The sequence below is a fragment of the Thermobia domestica genome, chromosome 4 (genome assembly GCF_964235325.1).
Source record: "Thermobia domestica chromosome 4, izTheDome1.hap1.1, whole genome shotgun sequence".
NCBI lineage: Eukaryota > Metazoa > Arthropoda > Insecta > Zygentoma > Lepismatidae > Thermobia > Thermobia domestica.
In genome coordinates, this window is record NC_137457.1 from 227,105,829 (window position 1) to 227,129,751 (window position 23,923).

General features: G+C 31.5%; 1 protein-coding gene across 1 annotated transcript in view; it reads left to right on the forward strand.

The window, feature by feature from the left end:
• The window catches only part of LOC145683884 (cubilin-like), a 1,291,374-nt gene that overhangs the window by 748,412 nt on the left and 519,039 nt on the right, over nt 1–23,923 (forward strand). The window contains exon 41 of the mRNA XM_081755522.1: nt 1,899–2,051. Within this exon, the coding sequence (XP_081611648.1) occupies nt 1,899–2,051 (153 nt within the window). The remainder of the gene's footprint in view (nt 1–1,898; nt 2,052–23,923) is intronic.

Genomic DNA, 23,923 nt, shown 5'->3' on the forward strand with positions numbered 1-23,923 from the left:
GTACATCTAAGAAGATTTGCACATTCCGGGATCATGTGTCAGTGCATTGTCGGCTGAAATATGTGCCCGTAATTCTCTGAAGGAAGGTTATAATCTTGGCCTATAAACCCTTTCTGATGTAACAGCCGCTGATAAGGTTGTTCTCAATGTAAAAGAGCTCGTAACGCGTGCTAAACTCAATCTCGATCCACATTATTGTGGTCACACTGATACATGAATCTATTGTAGTCTGCTACAGTGTACACAAACCTATAGTAATCTGAGGCTTTTAATTTACAATACAATTTCGAATGCCTAACCTATATTCCTCCCATTATCTTACGGATTTTTTTTCATTTTCGAATTGTAAAGCTTAGAGAAACATATAACACTATTTTCAGTTCCCATGTTTGATCTTCACTCATTGACAATCTTAAGTAAGAAAAATGCAAACAGCAGTGTATAAGATGAAATTCTAAGTAATACGTTAACTTTCTCTTATTCTTTCTCACCTCGGAACGAAAGGTATAGAGATCACATTCAATGCCACCACTTGAAAATGTTGCGTTAGGACGTACTTAATATTTTGCACGAGCAAGTTTTATGTTTTCTTTCGCTTGATAACTTTGATTTTAATAGAATTCGTCGTTCGTTCAGTAACATTTCTAGGACAATTCTGTTGATCTCTCACTTTAATCAACTGATATTTGTTCTTGAAGCAACTGCTTTCTTGTGAACTTCGAGCGAGTTTAATATTTGGAATAATACAAAGCATTCATCTATCTTTAAATCCATCGCTAAACTTTTCTCTTATTAATTTTCTTCAATTAGAAATATTAGTGTATAAAAGGAGTTTCAGCAACAAATTTTTTTGTGACATCACTCAGAGTCATGGAAGAATATTTTATTTCTGAAGAACATTTTGCTATTAGATAGCAGTTATAAATTATTTAAACTACTCTTCAACTCAATTTCATGTAATCCTCTCTACTTCAAGAGGAGTCTAAATTAACGCTAACCGTTCAATTAGGAAATGAAAATCAGAAAGTTCTTCTTTTTCTTCTTTCCAGACATTAACCCTCGCACTACCTAGGTATTTTTTGTAATGCGGACTACTAAAAGGGGTATTTTGTGAACACCTGTTAAGATTAAATATATCTTGCATAAGAGACAAATTAGAAACTGTCTCAAAAATCTACAGGGACTAAAGTGAGCAGTACACAGGATAAGACTAACAGCTATATCTTATGCTGCCATCTAGAAGTGACACTTCTAAATGTCAGTCACATCTCCTACCAACAGGGGGTACTTTCTGCCCACCAATCTAAAAGAGCAAATTTATGAGATATGTTAACGTGAAACTCTCAAATTAACAGTACACAGGATAAGACTAACCGACAAATACAGAAGAGGCGAGATACTGCTATTTATTATACTGCCATCTGGGAGTAATACTACTAAATGCCAGTAAATCTCCTACCAACTTTGTGTCCACCAACTTAAAATAACAAATTTTATGAGACACACTAACGTTGAATTTGAACCACAGTAAGGTATACGCTTTAGCTAAACATGTTGAACAATAACATATTTTCTTACAATTTTAAAGAGGCAGTTAAAGGAGTTATTACAAAAAATATATTCAGGAGGGTACAAAGTATCCCCCCGTTGATAGTCCAAAGGTTAAGATATATTTAGCACTGCCTGGAGTGTATTCCTAAGCATGTGAGGAACAACTGAGAATCCGACCCGTTTTTGCACACCAAAAGCGTACGCACCTGTGAAAATAGATATTCAAAACATGAATATAGTAATATGGTATTTCGCTATTACTATTTTTCATTTGTTGTTGTCGTAGCAAAATATGACATTTTTTATAAGTTTCTCCGAATAATGTTTCGTTTTCTTCTTCTTGAAAGTTTCAGAAGTTAATGGATGGGAAAAACTTCGAACTTTCTGTTATAGAAGTGACTATAATGCAGATCCAGTTGTAGCAACTAACGTTATGAAAGTGGAGTTTAAAACAAGCCGTTATGGTAATAAAACAGGATTTCTAGCTGGAATTTATAAATGTAAGTATGTTAAATTGAGTGTATGATTTTAGTGGGCAGATGGTAACTATTGTAGAATATGTTTAATATACAGTACATGCATTGAAGTATTTCTTCAGAAAGTTTTGAGTATTATATTTTGCTGGAAATACTTGTATCAGGTACACCTTTATCTGTGTTACAATTTTTATAACACATAGGTAAATTCGAAATATTTTGATGTGCTTTCTTTTCTGTCTCTATGTGCTCATGTGTGGACACGCATTTATCGAAGTTTTCGTGTGACTCTTGTAACCTTATCACCAACATTATATTTTGAAAGTGACGATCTCAATTTTAAACTACTCCGTGCTTGAATACGATATACGATTTACATTTTAATTTAAGTGAAACTATACCAAATGAACTTTTTCGTACACATATAAAGACAGTAAATAAAGATAATTATCAAGAACTGTGCGTAAATGACTTGTTCTCATTTCTATTCAGATATCGTCATGCAAGTAAAAAGTATGAATATCGTCGTAAATGAAAATCGATGCAGAAAAATCTAACAGAATTGAAGCAAAATGCATTTATTTAATCACATTTACACGTAACTTTCCATAACATTTGTGCTGATGTACGTCTTTTTGGCCCCTTTAAGAGTGCGAGAAACAATAGGCATAGCTGTTTCACTTGCTATGTTTCATCTTCATTTCTTGTCAAACTGTCAGGTTTAATTACTATTGCATTGGCTCACGAATACTTTGATAACTGATGGGGAAAGATGATATTCAGCGAGCCTCTACGTCCACCTCATGCGGAGGACGGCCGATGTGTGTTGTCAATGTGTTTGCATGTGTGTGGTGTGTGTGTGTATTATTTCACGTCAGGCAGGGAGAAATAAAAATAAATTAAAATACAAGACTTAGAAATTTCGTTACTGAATCATCTATGTCTGTGTGTTTGTCTGTCTGTTATTTGCGATTTTTTTTTTTAAATTTTGAGCTCTACATTCGATAGAGCATAAAAAATATATGAGAAAGTCGTGAAATATTTCGCGTCACTCTTCAATCCCGACGTTCCCGAGATAATGGCCAAAAAGTGGCCAATTTCCAGAGATTTAAGGACCCACATCTCGGGAACCATAAGTTGTAGAGAGATGATATTGGTGTGGATCAATACCTAAGAGGATGGTGAACATTTTGGTACCAAATAGTAACCGGTGGCCACTGGTCAACTGGCTACCGTTCCCCAGTTATTAGCCAAAAACGTGCGAATTTCCGAAGATTTAAGGAGCCATATCTCGGGAACTGTAAGTTATAGAGAAAAGAATATTTTGCAAATTTTTGCGAGAAACGGATGAAGGTGCGGATTTACTTTTACATGCAGGAACAATCACAGTTATCCTTCCCGTTACATCTCTCCATTCTTTTTAAGTTCGTTCTGGCAATGCTCTTGGAGCATTCTCAATTGATTTCTTTTGTATTCTTTTCTAGCTGAAGAAAACTTCCCTTTAATTTAACAGAACCTGTCACTTGTTTGACGCTATTCAATTTAAACGGAAAATTAGGATAGTACACCTCCATTGTTTACCATATTGTAACCATTACCACTTAAAATATTTGAGGGAAACTGAAATATAGTAGAAAGGTACAGATACAATGTAATATCTGCATTTCCAGGGTGACTCTGTTAAGGGACAGGGGCAAAATCAAGGGCCGGGCAACCCGGGCGAATTGTCAGCGGGCGCGCCAAAACGAGACTCAAAAAGTAAATTTTATAATGTGTTTTCTACTGACTTTTTAAAGTTTATATTCTTGTAAAATAGCGTCAATTACATAATTTTTTTCCAATCTACCATGCAAGAATCGAGTTTCATAATACCTGTACTACAGGGGCTGTATCGACAAATGGAGACATGGCATATAGAAGAAAGAGTGGAAGGGGAGTTGGTATTGTTTATAGAGGTCCATGTTCTTTGTGAACATTTCCCAGGCAATGAATGTAATTGGAAGACATTTACATAGTTGTCATTGTCAGCGCTCTGGAAAAAAAAGTAGGAGGGTTATATTGTAATTGTTATGAGGAACTGAAAACATAATATTATGTACTTAAAATGGTTTAATTTGTTGCTTATTTCCAGTAATAGTGGAATTTAACTTTTTTATTTAGTTTTTAGTAAGTTTTGTTATCATATTAATTATTACGTCTGATGACAAAGGTTGCAAAATTAGAAAAATAATTTCTGTAAATTATTCTGGATTTTAATATACTGTTTTTATGGAAGAAAAAGATATGTGCTTTTCCTCATAAACTTCCCTAAATGGACTTCGATATCGTTTACTTCCTTATCAAACTTCAGAAAGTTAGAGGATGTCTAATACTTGATAAAACCTGTTATTAAGCTTTAGTCTTGTAAGATCGCTCAGTTTTTGTGCAAATTCATGAGATACGTTCACCGGGAATCGTTTGAATGCTGTGGATTTACATAATAAGGGTTGTTTATATTGATGTGCGTAAAACACGTTCGCACATATGCGAAATGTATTTATTGGTATACCATATTACAAGAATAGATTGTTACATAGTCGGATATATAGTAGAGTGACTGCTGATGTTATTGGTATGACAAACCAATTTACAATATAGCACCATTAGTAGTAGTGGTGTCACCATTAGTAGTATTAAATAAATGCTGCTCGATATGGTTTTTGTTTATACACGACGACCACATAAGGAAAAATAATAAAAAACACATATGGTAATTGATACCATGTGTATATTTTTAGTACTTAATATATCTATATCATGTATTTGAGTATTAATTTTTCTTTTCGAAAAATGGGTTTAAAATATTAAAATCACTATAATAAAATGTAAAATATGGGCTAGGATTAGATGGGTGGCAACAAAAAGTCACTTTGCCTGCATGAAAATTTTGCCTTAATCTGCCCCTGTTAATGGTTGCTAGTGACTCCGCTCATAGGAATAATATTTTTCACCCTACGTTTTATTTACTTATTTTGCTTCCATAATGTACACTGTAGTCATTTAGTAGCGATTCTGTACCTCAGTGCATTTGCATCGATGTTTTTCTTTTTGTTATCGATTGGAAGTTTCTTTTTTCGCTGAAGTTTTCATTTGAACTTAGTACTTTGAATTTCTACAGGTGGCATAAATATGCTTATTAACTGGTGTTATATAACTAGAGGATTACTATTAGATAACTACGAAGTGTAACAGCAGGATAAGAGATCCATTAATCCAGGTTCATGAATTTGTGCTTTGCACTGGAAGCTACAGTGATAGACGCCTAGAGTGATTCGGGGGAAGTGAAATAGTAAGCGCGAAAGTACAAAAATAAAATAAAATAAAATAAAAAATAACTAAAGAAAGAATAAAAAAGAAAATCTTACGCAGAAACGGTAGCACGGTTGGTTGACATTTATACCTCGTATACGAATAGGACAAACCTTCTGCATTCTAAAAATACAAGTATGATTCATATCGTGTCTGAGGTAACTTACACAGAAAGAAATGAATCATACAAGGTAAATTATGCACTGCACTTCAGAAGTGAAAGTAAAATGAATATACATATGAGATGAAGTGGTGAGAGGAAATGTTCTTGTCGTAATGTAAATAACAAGATATAGACTGCTACATAATAAGTATTCAGTTAACGAAGAACACCTACATGATGTAAAGGTACAGAAGTATTATTGTCAGGGGTAAAAGTGGGGGGAACACGAGGAGACGCCGTCCGCCCACTTCCAAAAATTGTGTATGGCGTCCCACAGTTCCTAAGAAATTACAATTTGCAAAGAGTAGTTTCATATGTATGTTCTAGGACACCCTACCAATATTTTTTGACAAGCACACAGGAAAGCACAAAGCATTTACATAAGGAGTCCAAGTAACTACACATAGCGGTAAGTATTTCCATAACTACAATGTTAAAGTGAGATTGCATAGGCTTTTATGACATTTAAAATCATAAAATCTTACATCTAAAACTTATAACTTACAGTGCTGTCTTTGTTTGAAAAAGTAGTTTTTATTTGATGCATATCGGTTCAGAAATAGCTGAATTATAAGAACTTAAATTTAGTATATTGCATACAGCCGTTACATGTTCAATTGCACACACGCACACACATACATTCGGTTTACAACAAGTTTCAGTTGAGAGAAAAAACAGTAACATACATGTACATGAGATTTATGATCATTCTCTTTCTTAAATTTTCTTCTCCTCACACCAACATACATGTATACATTAGCCTCTCTTCTTCAACACAGCTTCTAGGTAGCAGTTGTGAGAGGGAGCTGTATCGGTGACGTATTCTCCATGAACGAGACAACGCAATACATGACGTCATTGAATCCGTGACGAAATATCTCTTGGTTTTCTTTCTCTTTTCCCTTCTCTCTCAGCTCTGAACGACAAAGAGGTTTTGTGCAATAGAAATAGAGAGAGAACGATAACGGCGATGTATTCTTCGCCTTCCATGTAGACAGCATTGGATTTAACGGCTAAGCGTAGCTCCGGATGACGTATTCGTCGCTCAACTTTCCTCTCGTAACAGTCAGCTTTCAAGCGAAAACATGTTCGCCGTTATAATCTTCCTCGGTGAAGTTAGCATCTAGTTCCAAAACGTGCTACATACATGCGGTAATGTCTCTCTCTCACTTTTCATTCTCATAAGCACTCAGTGATACCAGAATATTAGAATCAAACCGTAAGTTGTGACACAAAATTCTAAAAACAGGGTTGGAAACTAATTCTTTTTAACATGTTTTTCCAAAATTGATAAAATTACGAATTAAGCTTTGAAACTGTTACCAATGAATTACCATCAAATAAGGTAAACATGATAGTTTTTTTGAACACGATAACCACCCCTGTCATCAGTGGCATATTGAAGGGGTGCTATTTTAAAAATCGTTATATCTCCGCTGTTTATTAACCGATTTTCAAAATTCAAGCGGCAATCAATAGAGAAATAAATTTACTATCTTTTGAATGTCTTGTAGTTTGCATAACTCTAAGGATAATAATACAAAAACTCAAAGAACTCTCTTACTTATACATGTATCTTTAAAATTTAAATGGCATTGCGTTTTGTATGTCTAATGGTCTTAGTTTTATGGCTTTGTAACCATAAAACTCTTAAAATCAATTAACTATAAATTTTAAAACATACTTAAAATTACAAGTTTGGATACTGATAATGGAATTTTCTGCTAACTTCGTTCTTTATGCGAAATAATGATTTCTTAAACTCAGTCCATTGGTCATAGTTTTAGCTGAATAAACAACCATTAATTTCGAAGACGACTTCTGTGCTTTCTTGAACATTCTTAATGATTACATTGAAATGATTTGTAAAGAATAAATTTCTTTTGGGGCTCCATAATAACCACTCCATTTTTTTACTTCAGAAGAATTTTTTAATCATTTTTGTCATTTTTTGGATTCATTTCTAAAGTAAAACTGATGTATTTTATAACCATTATCTAAATCTTTTAAACCTTCATATTTATCAAACAGCTTATATATTTTCATGTCTTTCAACACTTGCTCAGTATCATCATTATATCTTTGTGGTAATAACGACTTATATTTCTCATCTAAATGTACTAAAACTCTTTGACCATAACGTTGTGTTTGAATCAATTTCCATAATGTTATCTCTTACGGGCTACCTTTTTCTAACTCATCTATACGAAGGAATCTCAATGTTTTAATGTCATTTTTCTTATTCAAATAGTTATCCATAGCTTATTTGTTATAAAGAAAATGTTCGTTTTATGAAAATTTCATAAAACCACCTCCATTTGAAATTTACATACAGAACTCAACAGTTGGATAATTATTTCTTAGACCAGTGTATTTGATTTTTAGCCCATCTTTAATGATCCCATCAATCATTTTATCTGTTAAGTGTTTTGTAAATCTAGGTGGAAGAAGGACCTTAAACTCTTCGCATTCAACTAAAATGCTCTTTCCAAACTTAGTTTTAATCTTTTCCATTTTCACAATCTTATATTCTGTATCTAATTCTAATTCTCTTAATCCAATAACTTGTTTTTCCTCAAGACTTCAAAGTTTATTTAAAAGCTCAATATGACTCGCCATCTTATTTATTATATAGAAAATCAATTATCACTCTTCAATTTTATCTTTAACAAAACATTTTTAATCATTTTTGCTAATTTTAGAATAATGTTTGTGGAAAACCTCCATAGACATTACAAAAAATACATTTAACTATCTAAAACTCTTCTAATACTTTCTTATTCTCAGGGTCATATGTCAAGTTCTTTTGTCCAATTAAAATCGCATAGTATATAGTATTATCAGCCACAGCTTCTGCAAAGTCTATTACAATCTTTGTTTGCTCTCTCATTTACCGATACATTCTTCCTCTTACTACAATTAATCACATACATTGGTCTGTTATCTATAAACTCTTTAGGATCATAGTACATTTCGGTATTACCACATGTTATTCTCTTAAATGCAGTATAATCTTCATACATATTAAAATAATCCTTGTTAGCAATATCTAAGTTTCTTGGTTCTTTGGAAAATACCTCATTCCTTCCATTTTTAAGATAGATATTCTTTACCTTACAATGATCGAACTTACTTGCGTCTGCTGTTTGTTTACCACTTCTATCAGTTTGGAACATTACAACTACGAAATCAGGCATATCAAATTGTCTAGAATTAGATTGAGTAGTAACATCGAACTCCAAGAAAGAACCTACAACAGTCTTCTGAACACACTGATAAGTATGGAATGAAAACATGATTTTAGGCTCTAAGAATATTCAACTTTAACTTGTTTTCGTAATTAGATTCGTATTCAATAATAGGCATTCTTATCTCCATATTCTTTATTGTTATTTTTCCATCATGAGAAGCTGTTGCACCTGCTCCTGTTCCAGCCCATTTGTACAAGACGTCGTTATTGTTGTTAGCTTTTGTAAATGTTATTCTCAATCCACCTTTCCACATAACCTCTTTATAATCACTTAAAAAGCCTGGAACTAATCTTAATGGATACAAAATGCTAAAGTACTTTCGTAGACCAAGTTTATCATCTGATTCAAATCCTGCTTGTTTTAGATATTCAACTTCTGGTTTGGAAATCTTTAATGTTCCAATAGCTGTAGATGTTATTCCAAGTAGTACAATCATATCTATAACAACTCCATGCTTTCTAGCCTCAATTTGAGAAAAGAAGAATGGTAAGAAGTTATCTACAAGTTTTATAGTATCATTTGCACCAAATGTTCCTCTAGCTGATGCACCATCAACTTCAAAAGTCATATGACAATTTGCTTTGTGTGGATGTATAAACCCATCCCACAGGTCGAAATCAAACTCAATATCTTTGTTAGCTTCATTCAAATTATTAAATGTTCTTGTATTAGGTTTAAAACTCTGTAACTCGTAACTTTTAATATTATCCATTTATTATAAAGAAAATCTTGAAACAACGCTTTTATGGAATGTACCCATAAAAGAATTATACATAATAACATTCAAAAACTTATAATCCCCATCCTAACTTAAGCTTAGTATTAATAGCAGTACCAACTCCAAAAGCAGCTAATCGTTTACCAAATGATGCATCACTACTAAATGCTTTTTCCATGCTTTAGTTTTAGTTCCTTATCTGCAATATGCCTTGACTGTATCTTTATTGTCTCTGTAGTATATATCGTGTTCTTTACAAGCCTCATCTAATGGGTTAATACTTTTATCACCCCTTTCTAACCTTTCTTGTAGCTTAGTTCCCGGTCCGCAGTAGGAAAATCCTGGAATATGTAGCTCAAACGGTAATTTATTAATTAAGTCATTTACTAATCTTTTCCAAGTTTCTCATCATTCCAGAATCGTGGTGGTAATGTATTTAAGATCTTAATTAAATAACCTATACCTTTCGGATCATTAGAAATAAATTGAATTAGAAATAAATAAAGCTTATTATTAATCATACTCACTATACCTACTATCTCATTATAAAAGTTATTATTACCAGCCTTTTCTTCTCCATCTATAATTATTAACCGATCAATTAACTTTCTCACATCATCCATCCATATATATTCTTTAGGTAATTCGTTGTATACTTTTATTCCTTCCCCAGACTTTTGTGTATTCTTTCTTGTTGGTATTGGAGGTAAATATGGTTTAATATAATCATCCCAAATAGGCTTGATAATATTAATGTACTTAGAACCTCTATTAGATGCTACTTTTTTTATCTCCATTATATTTTTGGAAGGCAGCATCTGATTATATTATTATTTCCTTGTACTGTTCAAAATCGTCATCATCATAATCTCCAATGGTTTTATTAGTATTCATCGTTAACAATTCCAATAGACCTTCTGTTCCTTTATAAGTTTTACCATTAATTATCAAATCATCGGCACTCACTTTAACTTCAGAATTTCCTATCTTATTTATTATTTTTCCATCTTCTTCAACAGCTCTTATTCAAAATACACTATCATTTCTTTTACTATAATATTTTGTTGCAATCTTACCAAATGACTGTGCTGTTGTTAAAGACTCTACTCCTTCGACTTTGTTTTTAATTTGTTTTCTCATTTGTTTTATTTCTCCTGTTATAAGTGTATCACTACTACTTGGAGGACTAACATGAGTTATGTTTTTAGGTGTTTCTAGTAGACTAGGATCTATTGAAGCCGTCTTATGTGCAACTGGAACAAGTTCAGTTATTAAATTTTTATTTTGTTCTGCTACTTCTTTGATCTCACTTCCTAAATTTTGAATAGCATCAATTACAGGTTGTTCTTGCGTCTTAAATTTATCGTATATGCCTGCTCTTTCTTTCTTCCAAGATTTGAAGCCCTGTATCAAGAACTCTTTTAACTTAATATTTTTATTAATTTCTTTCTCATCCATTTATTATATAGAAAACGAACAAACGTCAAAAAACGTCAAAAAACGTAAACCCCAAAAACGTCAAACGAGGAAAAACGTCAAACGTTTATAAAGTGCTTTATCTTGTTCCTATACTTACCATTGTTTACCTTCCTTGTCATATCAACTACTATAAAACCATATCTCTCTTTAAATTTATTATAAGACATATCTCCTCCAACAAACTCGTTATACACATGTTTAAGATTAGCATCATCTTGTCTAAATACGCATAGGAAGTTAATGTTATCTCTTATAAGCTGTTTAGGTACTTCGAATATGTCTGTGCAAGATAGAAACAGTCTAAATGTCTATGTCTACCTCTAAATGTCTATGTCTAAAAGTAATTTCTAACAGTATCTTGGTTCTCTAAAATGTAATCGTCAAACACAAAAACAGAGTATTTTTTACATTAATCAATAGGTACAATACAGTCATTACTGCATAAGAACGTTGCTATTTGCTCCTTGAACTTTAGTTCTGCTTTTTCAAATCGTTCTTTTAATTGTTCATACTTTGGCTGATTCATGCTCTTAGAATAAATGTGAAGTAATTATTGTTTAACTAGCCTGGCTATAATAAGAAGTTAAATAAGACAAAAGTCTTACGACAACCAGATGGACCCACAATAAGACATCGAACATCATCAGGTATAAATTCTCCATTTCTTTTCTTAGCTGTTGTTTCTTTTATCATCTCTTTTACGTCCCAATTAATAGTTTTCTTACTCATTTATTATAGAGAAAATTTTGATTCGGACCCGATAAATCGCAGAGTTTTTATAAGTTAAGCCCTGGATGCCAGCATCTTTAATGATTTTATATCTTTAAGTTGTTCTCTGATCTAATGCAACGTGTTTGTTATATATTCTTCATCCATATCGCCATTTAATGTTATTATCATCTCTAATTGTTCTTTAAATCAGTTAATACAAGTGACAGTGGTCTTATATTCATCTTTTCCTTTGCTTATGTTTAACTTAGAAGACAAACCTGTTATTATAGCACATCTAGTTGCAAGAGATGTTGTTAATATTGAGTAAATTGTTACGGGTATAAAAATATTAATAAACCCAGTTGTTGCAGAAAGTATAACCGATAACGTAATCAAAGTGTAGTATGCGTATCTAACAATTCGTAGTTTTCTCTATTTCTTCTTTAAGCTGTATTCTAACTTTTGAATGATATCTTCTATTACCTTGATTACTTTCTCTCTTGGAATATCCATAGGTAAATCAAACTCGTTCATTTATTATATAATAAATGGCTAAGGTATTTAAGTTAACGAGTGATACTTCTGTTTTAAAGGAGAAACTCCATTATGAATTAGACAAAAGTAACAACTATTTAAATATAGGACTATTGGGGTTTCGCAGTACATATCTAACTCCAAACATTACAGAAAGAAATAATAATTTACTATTTTGTAGCGATGATAATATACTTTCAGAGCAACTTAAAGAACAATAGAGTTAAAATATTTAACAGAAATTGTGATATAATTTTAGATACCATTAATACCGTATTAGGTTTTAGTGAGAAAAACTTAGCTAGTAACATAGAACATGTTGGAGATAAGGCACCAAAGTTTCATCCATTTGATACTATAAATGTTCACTGTAATATAGCAGATGGCGTGTTTCTTAAAATACGGAGTACACACATAGAGAAACAGGAATTATAGCATCATTTAAATCAGATGGCGAGTTTAAACATAGTATTATTTACGACCCTACTTATCCATTATTTTTCCTTATATCTAAACACAAGGTTGATAATTTTGAGATAAGAATAACAGATGAGAATGATTTCTTAATTGATTTTGGTGGAGCTAGAACAACTGTACTTTTACAAACCAAGATTTCTCTTAAATAAAAAGGAAGATGTGTTCTATTAAAGGTTGCATGTTTAGTGTTCCTTACAGTAAACTAAAGGATTTAAATATCGATCATGTATTAACAAAGAAACAACTTAACGATAAATCCAAGAAAATTAACCCTTTTAGGATCCTGGCATTTTGGGCTATTTTTTTAGACTTTCAGTCAAGCAGCTACTGCATCGTCACTATTTATCCTAGGATCATAGTCCATATCTCGTTCTCTTCAGAATAGAGCTGGCTTTCCAATGGTATCACTTGCATGCCCATAACATATACCAGAAACGGGAAAATATGTCAAAGTGTAAATTTCGGAGGAAAATTTTTTTCTCAAACTTTGGCCCCTCCTGCCCCCCCTGTGAGACCGTAGCCATCTAAAAAATCTGATAAATAGTACTTGGTATACGGAATGTGTGTGCCAAATTTCAAGTTTCTATCTTGAATAGTAAGGGCGAGAGAATTGGTACCAAAAATTCCCACAATGCCCCAAAGTACCATAAAACACTATGATCTCAGGGACAAAAATTCCTGAGACATCCCTAGTTACCCTAGGACTATAATCCGCCAATCATTCTCTTCAGAATAGAACTGTCTTTCAGGCGGTACCATTCACATGTCTCCATCATGTATCTAAGGTGGAAAATTCCTGAAAAAAGGGATTTTTTGGGGCAAAATTTCCCTTTTTTCAACTTTTGCCCCTCTGGACCCCCCTGTTTTTACGCAGAAATCGGCAAAAAAACTTCTGGTAAATACTACTCGGTGGACTGAATGTTTGTGCAAGATTTCAATCTTCTACGTGGAAAAATAGGCCCGCCAGAAAAAAATTCCCCACCATGCCCCACTTTTACCCAATACAGAAGTATATTTGGATAAAAATTCACTGAGATGGCCCTAATTACCCTAGAATAATAATTCGACCGTCGTTCTCTTCAGAATGGAACTGCCTTTCAGACGGTAGGACTCACGTGGTCCTATCGTGTATGCGAGGCGAGATAATAACGAAATACGAGATTTTTGGGGTAAAAATCCCTTTTCTAACCCTTTGCCCCTCTGGTTCCCCCTGTTTTAACACTGACATCGGAACAAAACATCTGGTAAATACTACTCGGTGGACTGAATGTTTGTGCAAAATTTCAATCTTCTACGTTCAAAAATAAGCCCGCCAAAAATATATATACCGACAATGCCCCATATTTCTCTTTATAGAAGTATATTTTTCAAAAAATCCCTGAGACGTCCCTAATTATCCTAGAATAATAACTCGACCGTCATTCTCTTGAGAATGGAACTGTCTTTCAGACGGTAAGACTCACGTGGTCCTATCATGTATGTAAGGCGCGAAAAGTACGAAAAACGGGATTTTGGGGGTAAAAAATCCATTTTTTTTTACCACTTTGCCCCTTTGGTTCCCCCCTGTTTTAGCACTGACATCGGAACAAAAAATCTGGTAAATACTACTCGGTGGACTGAATGTTTGTGCAAAATTTCAATCTTCTATGTAGAAAAATAAGCCCGCCAAAAGTATTGAACAAAGGCTTAGAAAATGAGAAAATAAATTTTTGATTTATGACGTCATCATCTCCTATGTCTGGACGCAGGACGATCTGAAACCATACGTAATGTCTTCTACAAGGCCTCTGAACTTGGAAAACAAAAGAAAACCGGACGAAAAAGCTCAAATACAAGAGAAATAACGCAATATACCATGAAACACCCGTATGGTACAAATTGTACCATGGGATCCTAAAGGTGTTAAAGAATGTAAAGGAATGGATCTACCTCTAACTACTGCACAAATGAAAAAGATTAAGAAAGAGGATATGGATGGTTTTATCTTTAAAATTCCAGCTTTTCTAGCAGCTTTAGGAGCAGTTGGTTCATTAGCAGGTGGTGCAGCAGCGATTACTAAAACTGTGCTTGATGCTAAGAAAAATAAACAAGAACTTGAAGAACAAAAAACAAAATATATCTATATAAGAAAAACAAGGAGCAGCTAAACCAAAGAAGTCAAGAAACTAAAACCATTGACCAAGTTCGATATAGAGAGGCTGGTTAAAGAATTAAAAATAAAACGATTTAGAGGTGTGTGAGTGACGAACTTCCACAAAAACACTATGTAAATGAGTGTGGCATAGTTAACTTCGATAAATCAGAAAACATTGGTACTCATTGGATATGCTATTGGAAAGACAACAACGAAAAGTACGTGTTTGATTCTTATGGCGGTGTTTTTCCTAAACTACTAGCACATTATCTAGGTACCGAAAATTTATTTTACAATGACGATCGAATATAAGACTTTAATTCAGTTATATGTGGTCATCTTTGTGTTAAGATTTTACATCTTTTAAATCAAGGGTATTCTTTTAGTGACGTTATGTATATGATTAAAAATGATTTAATATTATTAAGTTTATGTGCTTTTATGGTTTGTATCCATAAAAGTTGTGTTTAAGATAAATATGGAAGCTATACACAACAGATTTTTAGATTATTTTGAGAAGCATGGGGGTGAACTAGATGCACTAGATAGATATAATTTTTATGAGTATTTTCAGTATGTTAGTGAGATAGACTTAAAAGATAAAAACAACGTATATAAAGTTATTGATTTATGGAGAGTTTTAATACCTAAATTATTGTACACGGATGAAGAGTTGAAAAAGTTAAGTCCAATAATTACCTTAAAGGAGTTGTTGTCAAATTATAGCTCTAGAATATTACAATGCAGTAATTGTGTTAGTAAGTCATTAACAAAAGGTATGAATAGTTATATGTGTAATGATTGTTCTGTAGAGAGTGGTTGGGTTTACAATACTAATGAAGGAAGCTGGTTGTGCAAGAAAACCATGGTATGATACTACAAAAAGATTTAAGTTACACTTATCTCGTTTATAAGCTTTACAGGATAGAATTATTTCTAAAGATGTATTCAAGGTGTTAAATGATGAATTTAGAGATCTACCAAAAGATTTAATATGAACAAAAGATGTTCTAGAAGTACTAAAGAAAAACAAACACACAAAATATTATGATGATGTCTATTTAATACACTATCACGTTACCGATCAAAAACCATTAAAATTACAACATATGGAAGAAACACTTATAAACGAGTTCGAAAACTTACACGAGGCCTTTAGAGAACTGTATGCAAAAAGAGTATTGTTTATTAACTTAAAATGTGTATTGTGTTATCTGTTGAAAAAGCATGATGTTCATGATGATATTGATTTAAACACTCACCTAAACAAATAGAGATGTTAACGAAATGTTTTGAAAAATTAGGATGGACATTGTCTTTATAATAAATGAGCATGGATATATTTGGTAATGTTGTAAATAGAAAAGATGATGTTGACATTAGTAAAGAAAAATTAAAATTGTTGGAGAATTTAAATGATGTTGTTAGTGTAAGTCAACTTAAGTCAATAGAAGCTCAATTAGAGAACGATAGAAAACGATTTGAAGATGTATTAAAAAAAGTTACAAGACACATACATAAAGAAAGATTTTCAAAAGATTAGGATGGATAGTACTAGTTTGATCATGCAGAAAGAAACTATACCCTTTTATGTCAATTGAGAGCTAAAAACGTTAAGGAGCCAATCTTTAGAATATTTAATCTCTCTAATAGCTACAAATTTCTCTATAATGGTACAATAATGCACATGGAATTAAGTTTGGATAAATACTTTTTAGAAATATGTTTAGGTGATATTTTGATTGAACAGTTACCTTTTAGCTTTAAGAAGAATGATATAATTACAATTAAACCAAATAAAAATTCTGCTATGCAAGAAGGACAATTATTGTTTGTTGTAATGTACACTCATGTCCAAAATTATTGTCGCATATCTATAACTGTCTTCTTGTAAGAATATAATTTGATAATTATTTTGCAGGGTACTTTTAATACTGTTACTATGTATATAATCAGGAAATGTATATTTGTGATAAATTTCATAGGAAAAGAATTATAAACACGAAAATTAGAACGAGTAAAACAAAATGTTGCTAAATGGACAAGGAAGTTTTATTTTCGTTTTATTGTTCTTATTTACTGCTTCTTTCTCATGAAATTTTCCACATACATGTCTTTGCCGGTTATACACATACTAACATTATAAGAAATATCGAGCGAATTCGTTATCAAATTATATTTCTACAACAACATATTTATAGACATGCGACAATAATTTTGGACATGAGTGTACATAGAAAGAGAGCTTTCCTAAAGACGTTTTCTATATAATAAATATGGATACTTTTGGTAATGGTAAAAGTAGAAAAGAAGAACCTAAAGAATATAAAAAAGATAAAGATTTTAGATCAAATTACACATCCTGGGTTGATTTTAAAAACAAAAGATTGGTTAATGTATCTAATGCTATCGATAAACAAGATGTTGTAACATTAGAACAGCTTAAATCAGTGAAAGAAGGGTTTAATTTACTTACGCGAAAAGAAATTGTTGGAATACCATGTCGATTGGCAGAAGATGATGTTGGGAGACCAGTCTTTTTTGTATGTAATTTAGCTGCCGCCTACCAATTTCTTTATAGAGGTAGGATAAAGCATATAGAATCAAGTTTCAATTCACATTTTATAGATACATTTTTAAATAACACTCTAGTTGAAAGTTTACAATTACACTTTAATATAAATGATCAATTAGCAATTAGACCATCTAAAGATTCTGATCTGAAACATGGCGAATTATTATTGCTTATTATGTATATAGAAAGAGAAGATGGAGATAATGTTAAGAGTTAAGTATTAGGTAATAATGATGAATATTAATTTTTTTCTTGATTTTCTATACAATATATATAAATGATAATGTATTGCGTTAAATGTAAGAAATCAACAGATAGGAAGAAAGATACCATTAGAATTGAACAAACAAAGAATGGAAGATATCTAAAGAAAGGTATTTGTTCTGTATGCGGTGTTACTAAATCTCAATTCGTTAAAAAGAAAAATTGACTATATGATGGTAAAGGTGTTAGAGAAGACATTATAGAAGAAATTCGCAAACCATCTAGAAAAAACTTTGACAGACTAAGTTTGGTTATAAAAGGTATCGATGATCTTTGGCAAGCTGATCTTGTGGAAATGGATAGCGGAGTATTAAGATGTGTTTCCAAATTAAATAAAGGCTATAAGTATCTGCTAACGATTATAGATGCGTTTTCGAAATATGCGTTTGCTGTTCCTGTTAAAGATAAGAGCGGTAAGAATGTTAGAGAAGCATTTGAATCCATATTAAGAACGAGAAAACCTAGTAACTTACAAACTGATCAAGGCAAAGAGTTTTACAATAAAGAATTTAAGGAGTTGATTTAGGAAAACAAGTTTAATCATTACTCAACCTATAGTGTTAAGAAAGCTTCTGTTGTAAGATTCAATAGAACACTTAAACAGAACATGTAGAAAAAGTTCACAACACAAGGGAATTACAAATAGATAGAAATATTGCCAACATTGGCTAGTGAGTATAATAATAGAGTACATAGAACAATCGGTTGAAGTCTATATAAGTTAGCAAGAAAAATGAGCGAACAATATTGGAGAAAGTGTATAAGAAAGAATATAAACGCGTTAAACCTAAATATAAATACAAATTTGGTGATCATTTTCGTATAAGTAAATCGAAAGGCTTATTTGAGAAAGGATATACACCTAATTATTCAACAGAAGTATTTGTTATTAGCGAAGTTATTCCATCTAATCCACCTACGTATAGAATTAAAGATTTAGAAGAAGATGTACAAGCTAGTTTTTACGAACCAGAACTATTAAAGACGAAACACAAAGATGAATACTTGGTGTAAAAAGTGTTGAGAAAGAAAGGTGATAAAGTATACGTTAAATGGCTAGCATTTGATGATTCACATAATAGCTGGATAGATAAAAGTAATGTTGTAATGTAAATATAAATGTTGTCTTTTATGGAATAATAACCATAAAAGGCTAGTTTGAATGAGATAAGAGTAATGAGCGAAATAAGGATAAAATTATTTTCTATATAATAAATATAAGTACTATGGATAGTTCTCTTAGTTTAAATGATATTTGCTACGAAGAGATTAAAGATAACTATTGGTATGGTTTATTTAGTGATTTTATATTGATTATTGATAAGACAACAGGATACTTCAATGCAACTAAGTTGTGTCATGATGGAGGAAAGAAATTGTATAAATGCTTACAAAATAAACAATCTAAAGAGTTAATTTCTTATATAAAGTCATTGAACCGAATTCGTGGGATGACTAAGATTGTCAAAGGCGGTAGGCTAGTTTAAATGAGATAAGGATAATGAACGAAATAAAGTTAAAAATAATGATTTTCTATATAATAAATATGAGTACTATGGATAGTTCTCTTAGTTTAAACGATATTTGCTACGAACAGATTATAGACAATTATTGGTATGGTATTTTTGGCGATTTGAAATTGATTATAGATAAGAGTACAGGATACTTTAACGCTGCCAAGTTATGTAAACATGGTGGAAAAAGGTTTGATCACTGGTTAGAAAATAAAGCAACAAAAGAACTAATAGCTTATATTTTCAGTGCCAGAATTCCGGGTGTAGAAATTATCAGAAAAGTAGCAGGTGGCAAAAGAGAAATATGGAATGAAATAAGAGGAACGTATGTCTGTAAAGAATTGATTCTAGATATATCACAATTGATTCTAGATATATCTACAATTGATTCTAGATAAAACTCTCCAGAGTTTTATCTTAAATGCAATCAAATAATTATTAACTACTTTACGCAAGATTTTATACATCTTCAAGAGACCAACGAAGAGCTTCAAACAAGAGTAGAAGAGATAGAACGATTAATGAACGATTTAAGAATAGAAAACACAAGACTTAGAGAGATGGCCGCTAAACATACAGAAGATCCAGGGAAAGTACACAAACTAGTTATTATTAAAAAGAATCTCTCTCCTATTCAACTACAAAATATATTAGAAAAGTACGAAACAGACAAAACAGAAGAAGTAAAGAGCTGTGAGAGTTACAGATATTGGGTTGGAAGAATTCAAGAGTGTAATATAAAAACAAGATTACAAAGTCTACAAGAAAAATATCCAGACATGACTATATTGTCTAAATCCAAAGACCCAAACTCGATTAACCTTCTAAATAAAGGTAAAGAAAAATATGATTGTGTTATTTCGCATGGTTGTCATGTAGACCTAAAGAATGCAGATGGAGAAGATGATGAGTTTGTTAGTGATTTGTTTTTAAGTATAAGAGACAATTAATTAACAATAAGTTTTGTGTTTAGATATTCGTAGAGGTAAGGGTAATGAGTTTTGGACATTCTTATCAGAAGAAGATTTGGTTAAAGAAATTGATTGCTTATATGATCAGTTAATATCTAATCCTATGTAAAAACTTAATTCGTAGTGATCAAAGATTTTTTTATATAATAAATATAGAGAAACATTTTGATTTATTACATGATAGACTTAAACTAATTCATCAAGATCTTAAACTCTTAGCAGCACTACTAGAGAAGCAAGCACTGTTAATAGAGAAGCAAATAGTGTGAAAGGAAAAATAATTATTAATAACACAACAAAAAACACCTGATTTAGGTAGTGATGAATACGAATATGATAGTGATATTTATGACGATGAGTAAGTTTACAAAAATGATTCAGTTTTAAAATGTGTATATGTAACTTTGATGGGCCCATGAAAGCGATATAGCAACACATCGAGTAAACATATGTAAGCAATGGCAGGCGTGCGCAGATGTTTAAATGATGTGTTAGAAAAGAATGAATGAAAATGATTAAAAATTCTTGGTGAAAAAAATTGAAGAGTGATACTAAGATTTTCTATATAATAAATGTGTAATTATAATAGATTTACTGTAGTAGAGTTAGAACGACAATGTAAAGAGAAGGGAATCAATAGATATTCCGGATTATGAAAACATGAACTAATAAACCTTCTTTAACAACATGACGATGAACAAAGCAGAAGACAGATTAGAAATATATTCCTATTTAAAGATGAAGTATTTGAAGAACCGAAACCAACACGTATACCAATTAAGATAGAATTAGAAGAAACAGTATTAAAGAAGCGTTTACAAATTATTAAATTTGAAAATATAGGAGGATATAAAGACTCCATAAAATTTTTAAGTACAAGGGGAAGAGTTGCTATTAACAAAATCAAAGAAGAATTAAAATTTCACCCTGTTAAAGTTAACCTTGTTTTCATTTGTGATTATATAAAAGATAAAGAAATACAAGAGCGCAATTTCAAAACATCAAACGAGAGAATATTAGAATCAACTGACTTAAATGAATATATATCTCATGCAAAACAAAAAACTTCGTAGCGAAATGGAATAATTTGAAGATAGAGGATCAGGATGGACATTGCACCAAATTAAATACTTACAAATCAGATTAAACAAATATGTACCATTAAGAGCTTCTCCCTATACTGAACTTCCCAAACCAATTAAAGAAAGCAGTGATTAATATTAAAATAAAGATAATAAATGATTCTTACATTCTATTGCAAGCTATTTAAATCCAGTTCAAATACATCCTAAAAGACCTTCGCATTATAAACAGCTTGTTAATAAGTTGCAAAAGAAGTATTGTGATAACATTGAATTTCCAGTACAATTAAATGATATTCCAAAATTTGAAAGAAGTAATATTTCTATCAATGTTTACAGCTATGACAATAACTATAATGTATATCCACTTCAAATCACAAAAACGAAGCAACAAAAACATGTTAATTTATTATATGTAAAAGATGATCAAAATAATAATCATTTTTGTTGGATAAAAGGCTTATCACGATTAATAAGAAGTCAAGTGACAAAACATACCGAGAAGTTATACTTTTGTGATAGATGTTTAACAGGATATTTTCGAAATGAGAAGCAGTTGCAAAACCATGAGCTATATTGTAAAGAGCATGAGGCTGTTAGAATATAACTTCCTAAATCATATGACAATCAAATAGTTTCAAAACTATAATCGATCATTAAGAGTTCCATTTGTCATAATTGATGACTTTGAACGTATCTTATGTAAGTTAAAAATAGAGCATAATTGTAGTAAAACAGTAAAATATCAAAAGCATGAGCCAATGAGTTTTTGTTACTATCTCAAATATTCAAATGGAAACTATAAAGCCCCCGTTAGTTATATAGTTCCAGATGCTGCAAAAGTATTTATTGAAATGTTACGAAAAGAAGCAATAGAAATTATGAAAACATATAAAAGGATAGGTAATATGACCCCGCTTACCGAGGAAGAAATAAAAGCTTATAACAGTTCGTATACTTGTCATATGTGTGAGAAAAACTTGAATGACTTACCACCAGCCGTTGAGAAAAAAATAAATATATTAAAGGGGAAAATACGGTTCTATAAGGATAGAGATGATATGAGTGAAAAAATAAAAGAATGGAAGCATGACTTAAAAAAGTGTTTGTATAAGATAAATAAAAATAAAGCAAGAGATCATGATCATTTAACTGGAAAATTTAGAAGTGCAGCTCACAGTTATTGTAATTTAAACTATAAAAATCCTAACTTTGTTCCAGTATTTCTTCACAACTTAACTGGCTATGATACGCATTTGTTTATTAAGGAGTTAGCTTATAACACACAGAAAATTAAATTGATTGCAAATAATGAAGAAAGGTACATAACATATGAAAAATATATAAAAGCAGGAACAAAAATGGAATAAATTTAAGATTTTTGATTCATTTAGATTTATGGCAAAGAGTTTAGCAGAGTTAAGTAGTAATTTAAAACCAGAACAATTTCCAGAAACATTAAAGTTTTCCCGATTGATAAACTTGATCTAGTTAATAGCAAAGGTGATTATCCATTTGAGTTTGTTGATTCATTTGAAAAATTACAAGAACCTGTTCCATTTTCTCCAGACAAATTTACAAACAGATTAACCGGAGAAAAAATGAGTCCTGATCGGCATAAGCTTCATGTACGAGTTTGTAAAGAATTCGATCTGAAGATAGTGAGGGACTTAACTGAACATTATAACAAAACAGGTGTCCTTTAATTAGCAGATATATTTGAAAACTTTAGAGATGTGTGTTTAAAGGCATATGGATTAGATTCTGCATGGTATTATACAGCACCTGGATTATCGTGGGATGCAATGTTAAAGATGACTAAAATTAACTTAGAAATGTTAATACTAATGTTAGAAAAGGGTATACGAGCAGGAATGTCACAATATAGTAAAAGATACGTAAAAGCTAACAACAAATATATACAAGATTATAATAATGATGAGTGTTCAAGATATTTAGCGTATCTAGACGCAAATAACTTATATGGATGGACGATGAGTCAATACATGCCCTATAAAGATTTTCAGTGGGTTAAACCTTACATAGATATAATGAACATTCCAGAGGACTCAGAAACTGGTTACATATTAGAAGTAGATTTAGAATGTCCGAGGTATTTACGCAACAAACATTCTGATTTACCATTAGCTCCAGAAAACATGTGTCCACCAGAATCTAAACAATCAGAACTACTAACAACACTTTATAATAAGGAAAGATATGTAATTCACTATAGGAACTTAAAACTATATATGTCGCTTGGAATGAAATTGAAGAAAGTGCATAGAGTATTAGAATTCAAACAATCAGACTGGTTAAAGAAATACATTGATTTAAATACAAATATGAGAACGCAAGCTAAAAATGAGTTTGAAAAAGATTTTTATAAGCTCATGAATAACTCAGTATTCGGAAAAACAATGGAAAATATTCGAAAGAGACAGCCCATACAATTAGAATGTGATCCTGAAAGAGTAGAAAAATTAATTGCAAAACCAAATTTTGATTACAGAACAATATTTACAATGAATTTGTGTGCTATACATATGAAAAAAGAGCGATTGGCATTTAATAAACCAATATATGTTGGTATAAGTCTATTAGAAGTATCAAAACTATTAATGTATGATTTTCACTATAACACTACGAAGCCGAAATATGGAAACAATATAGAT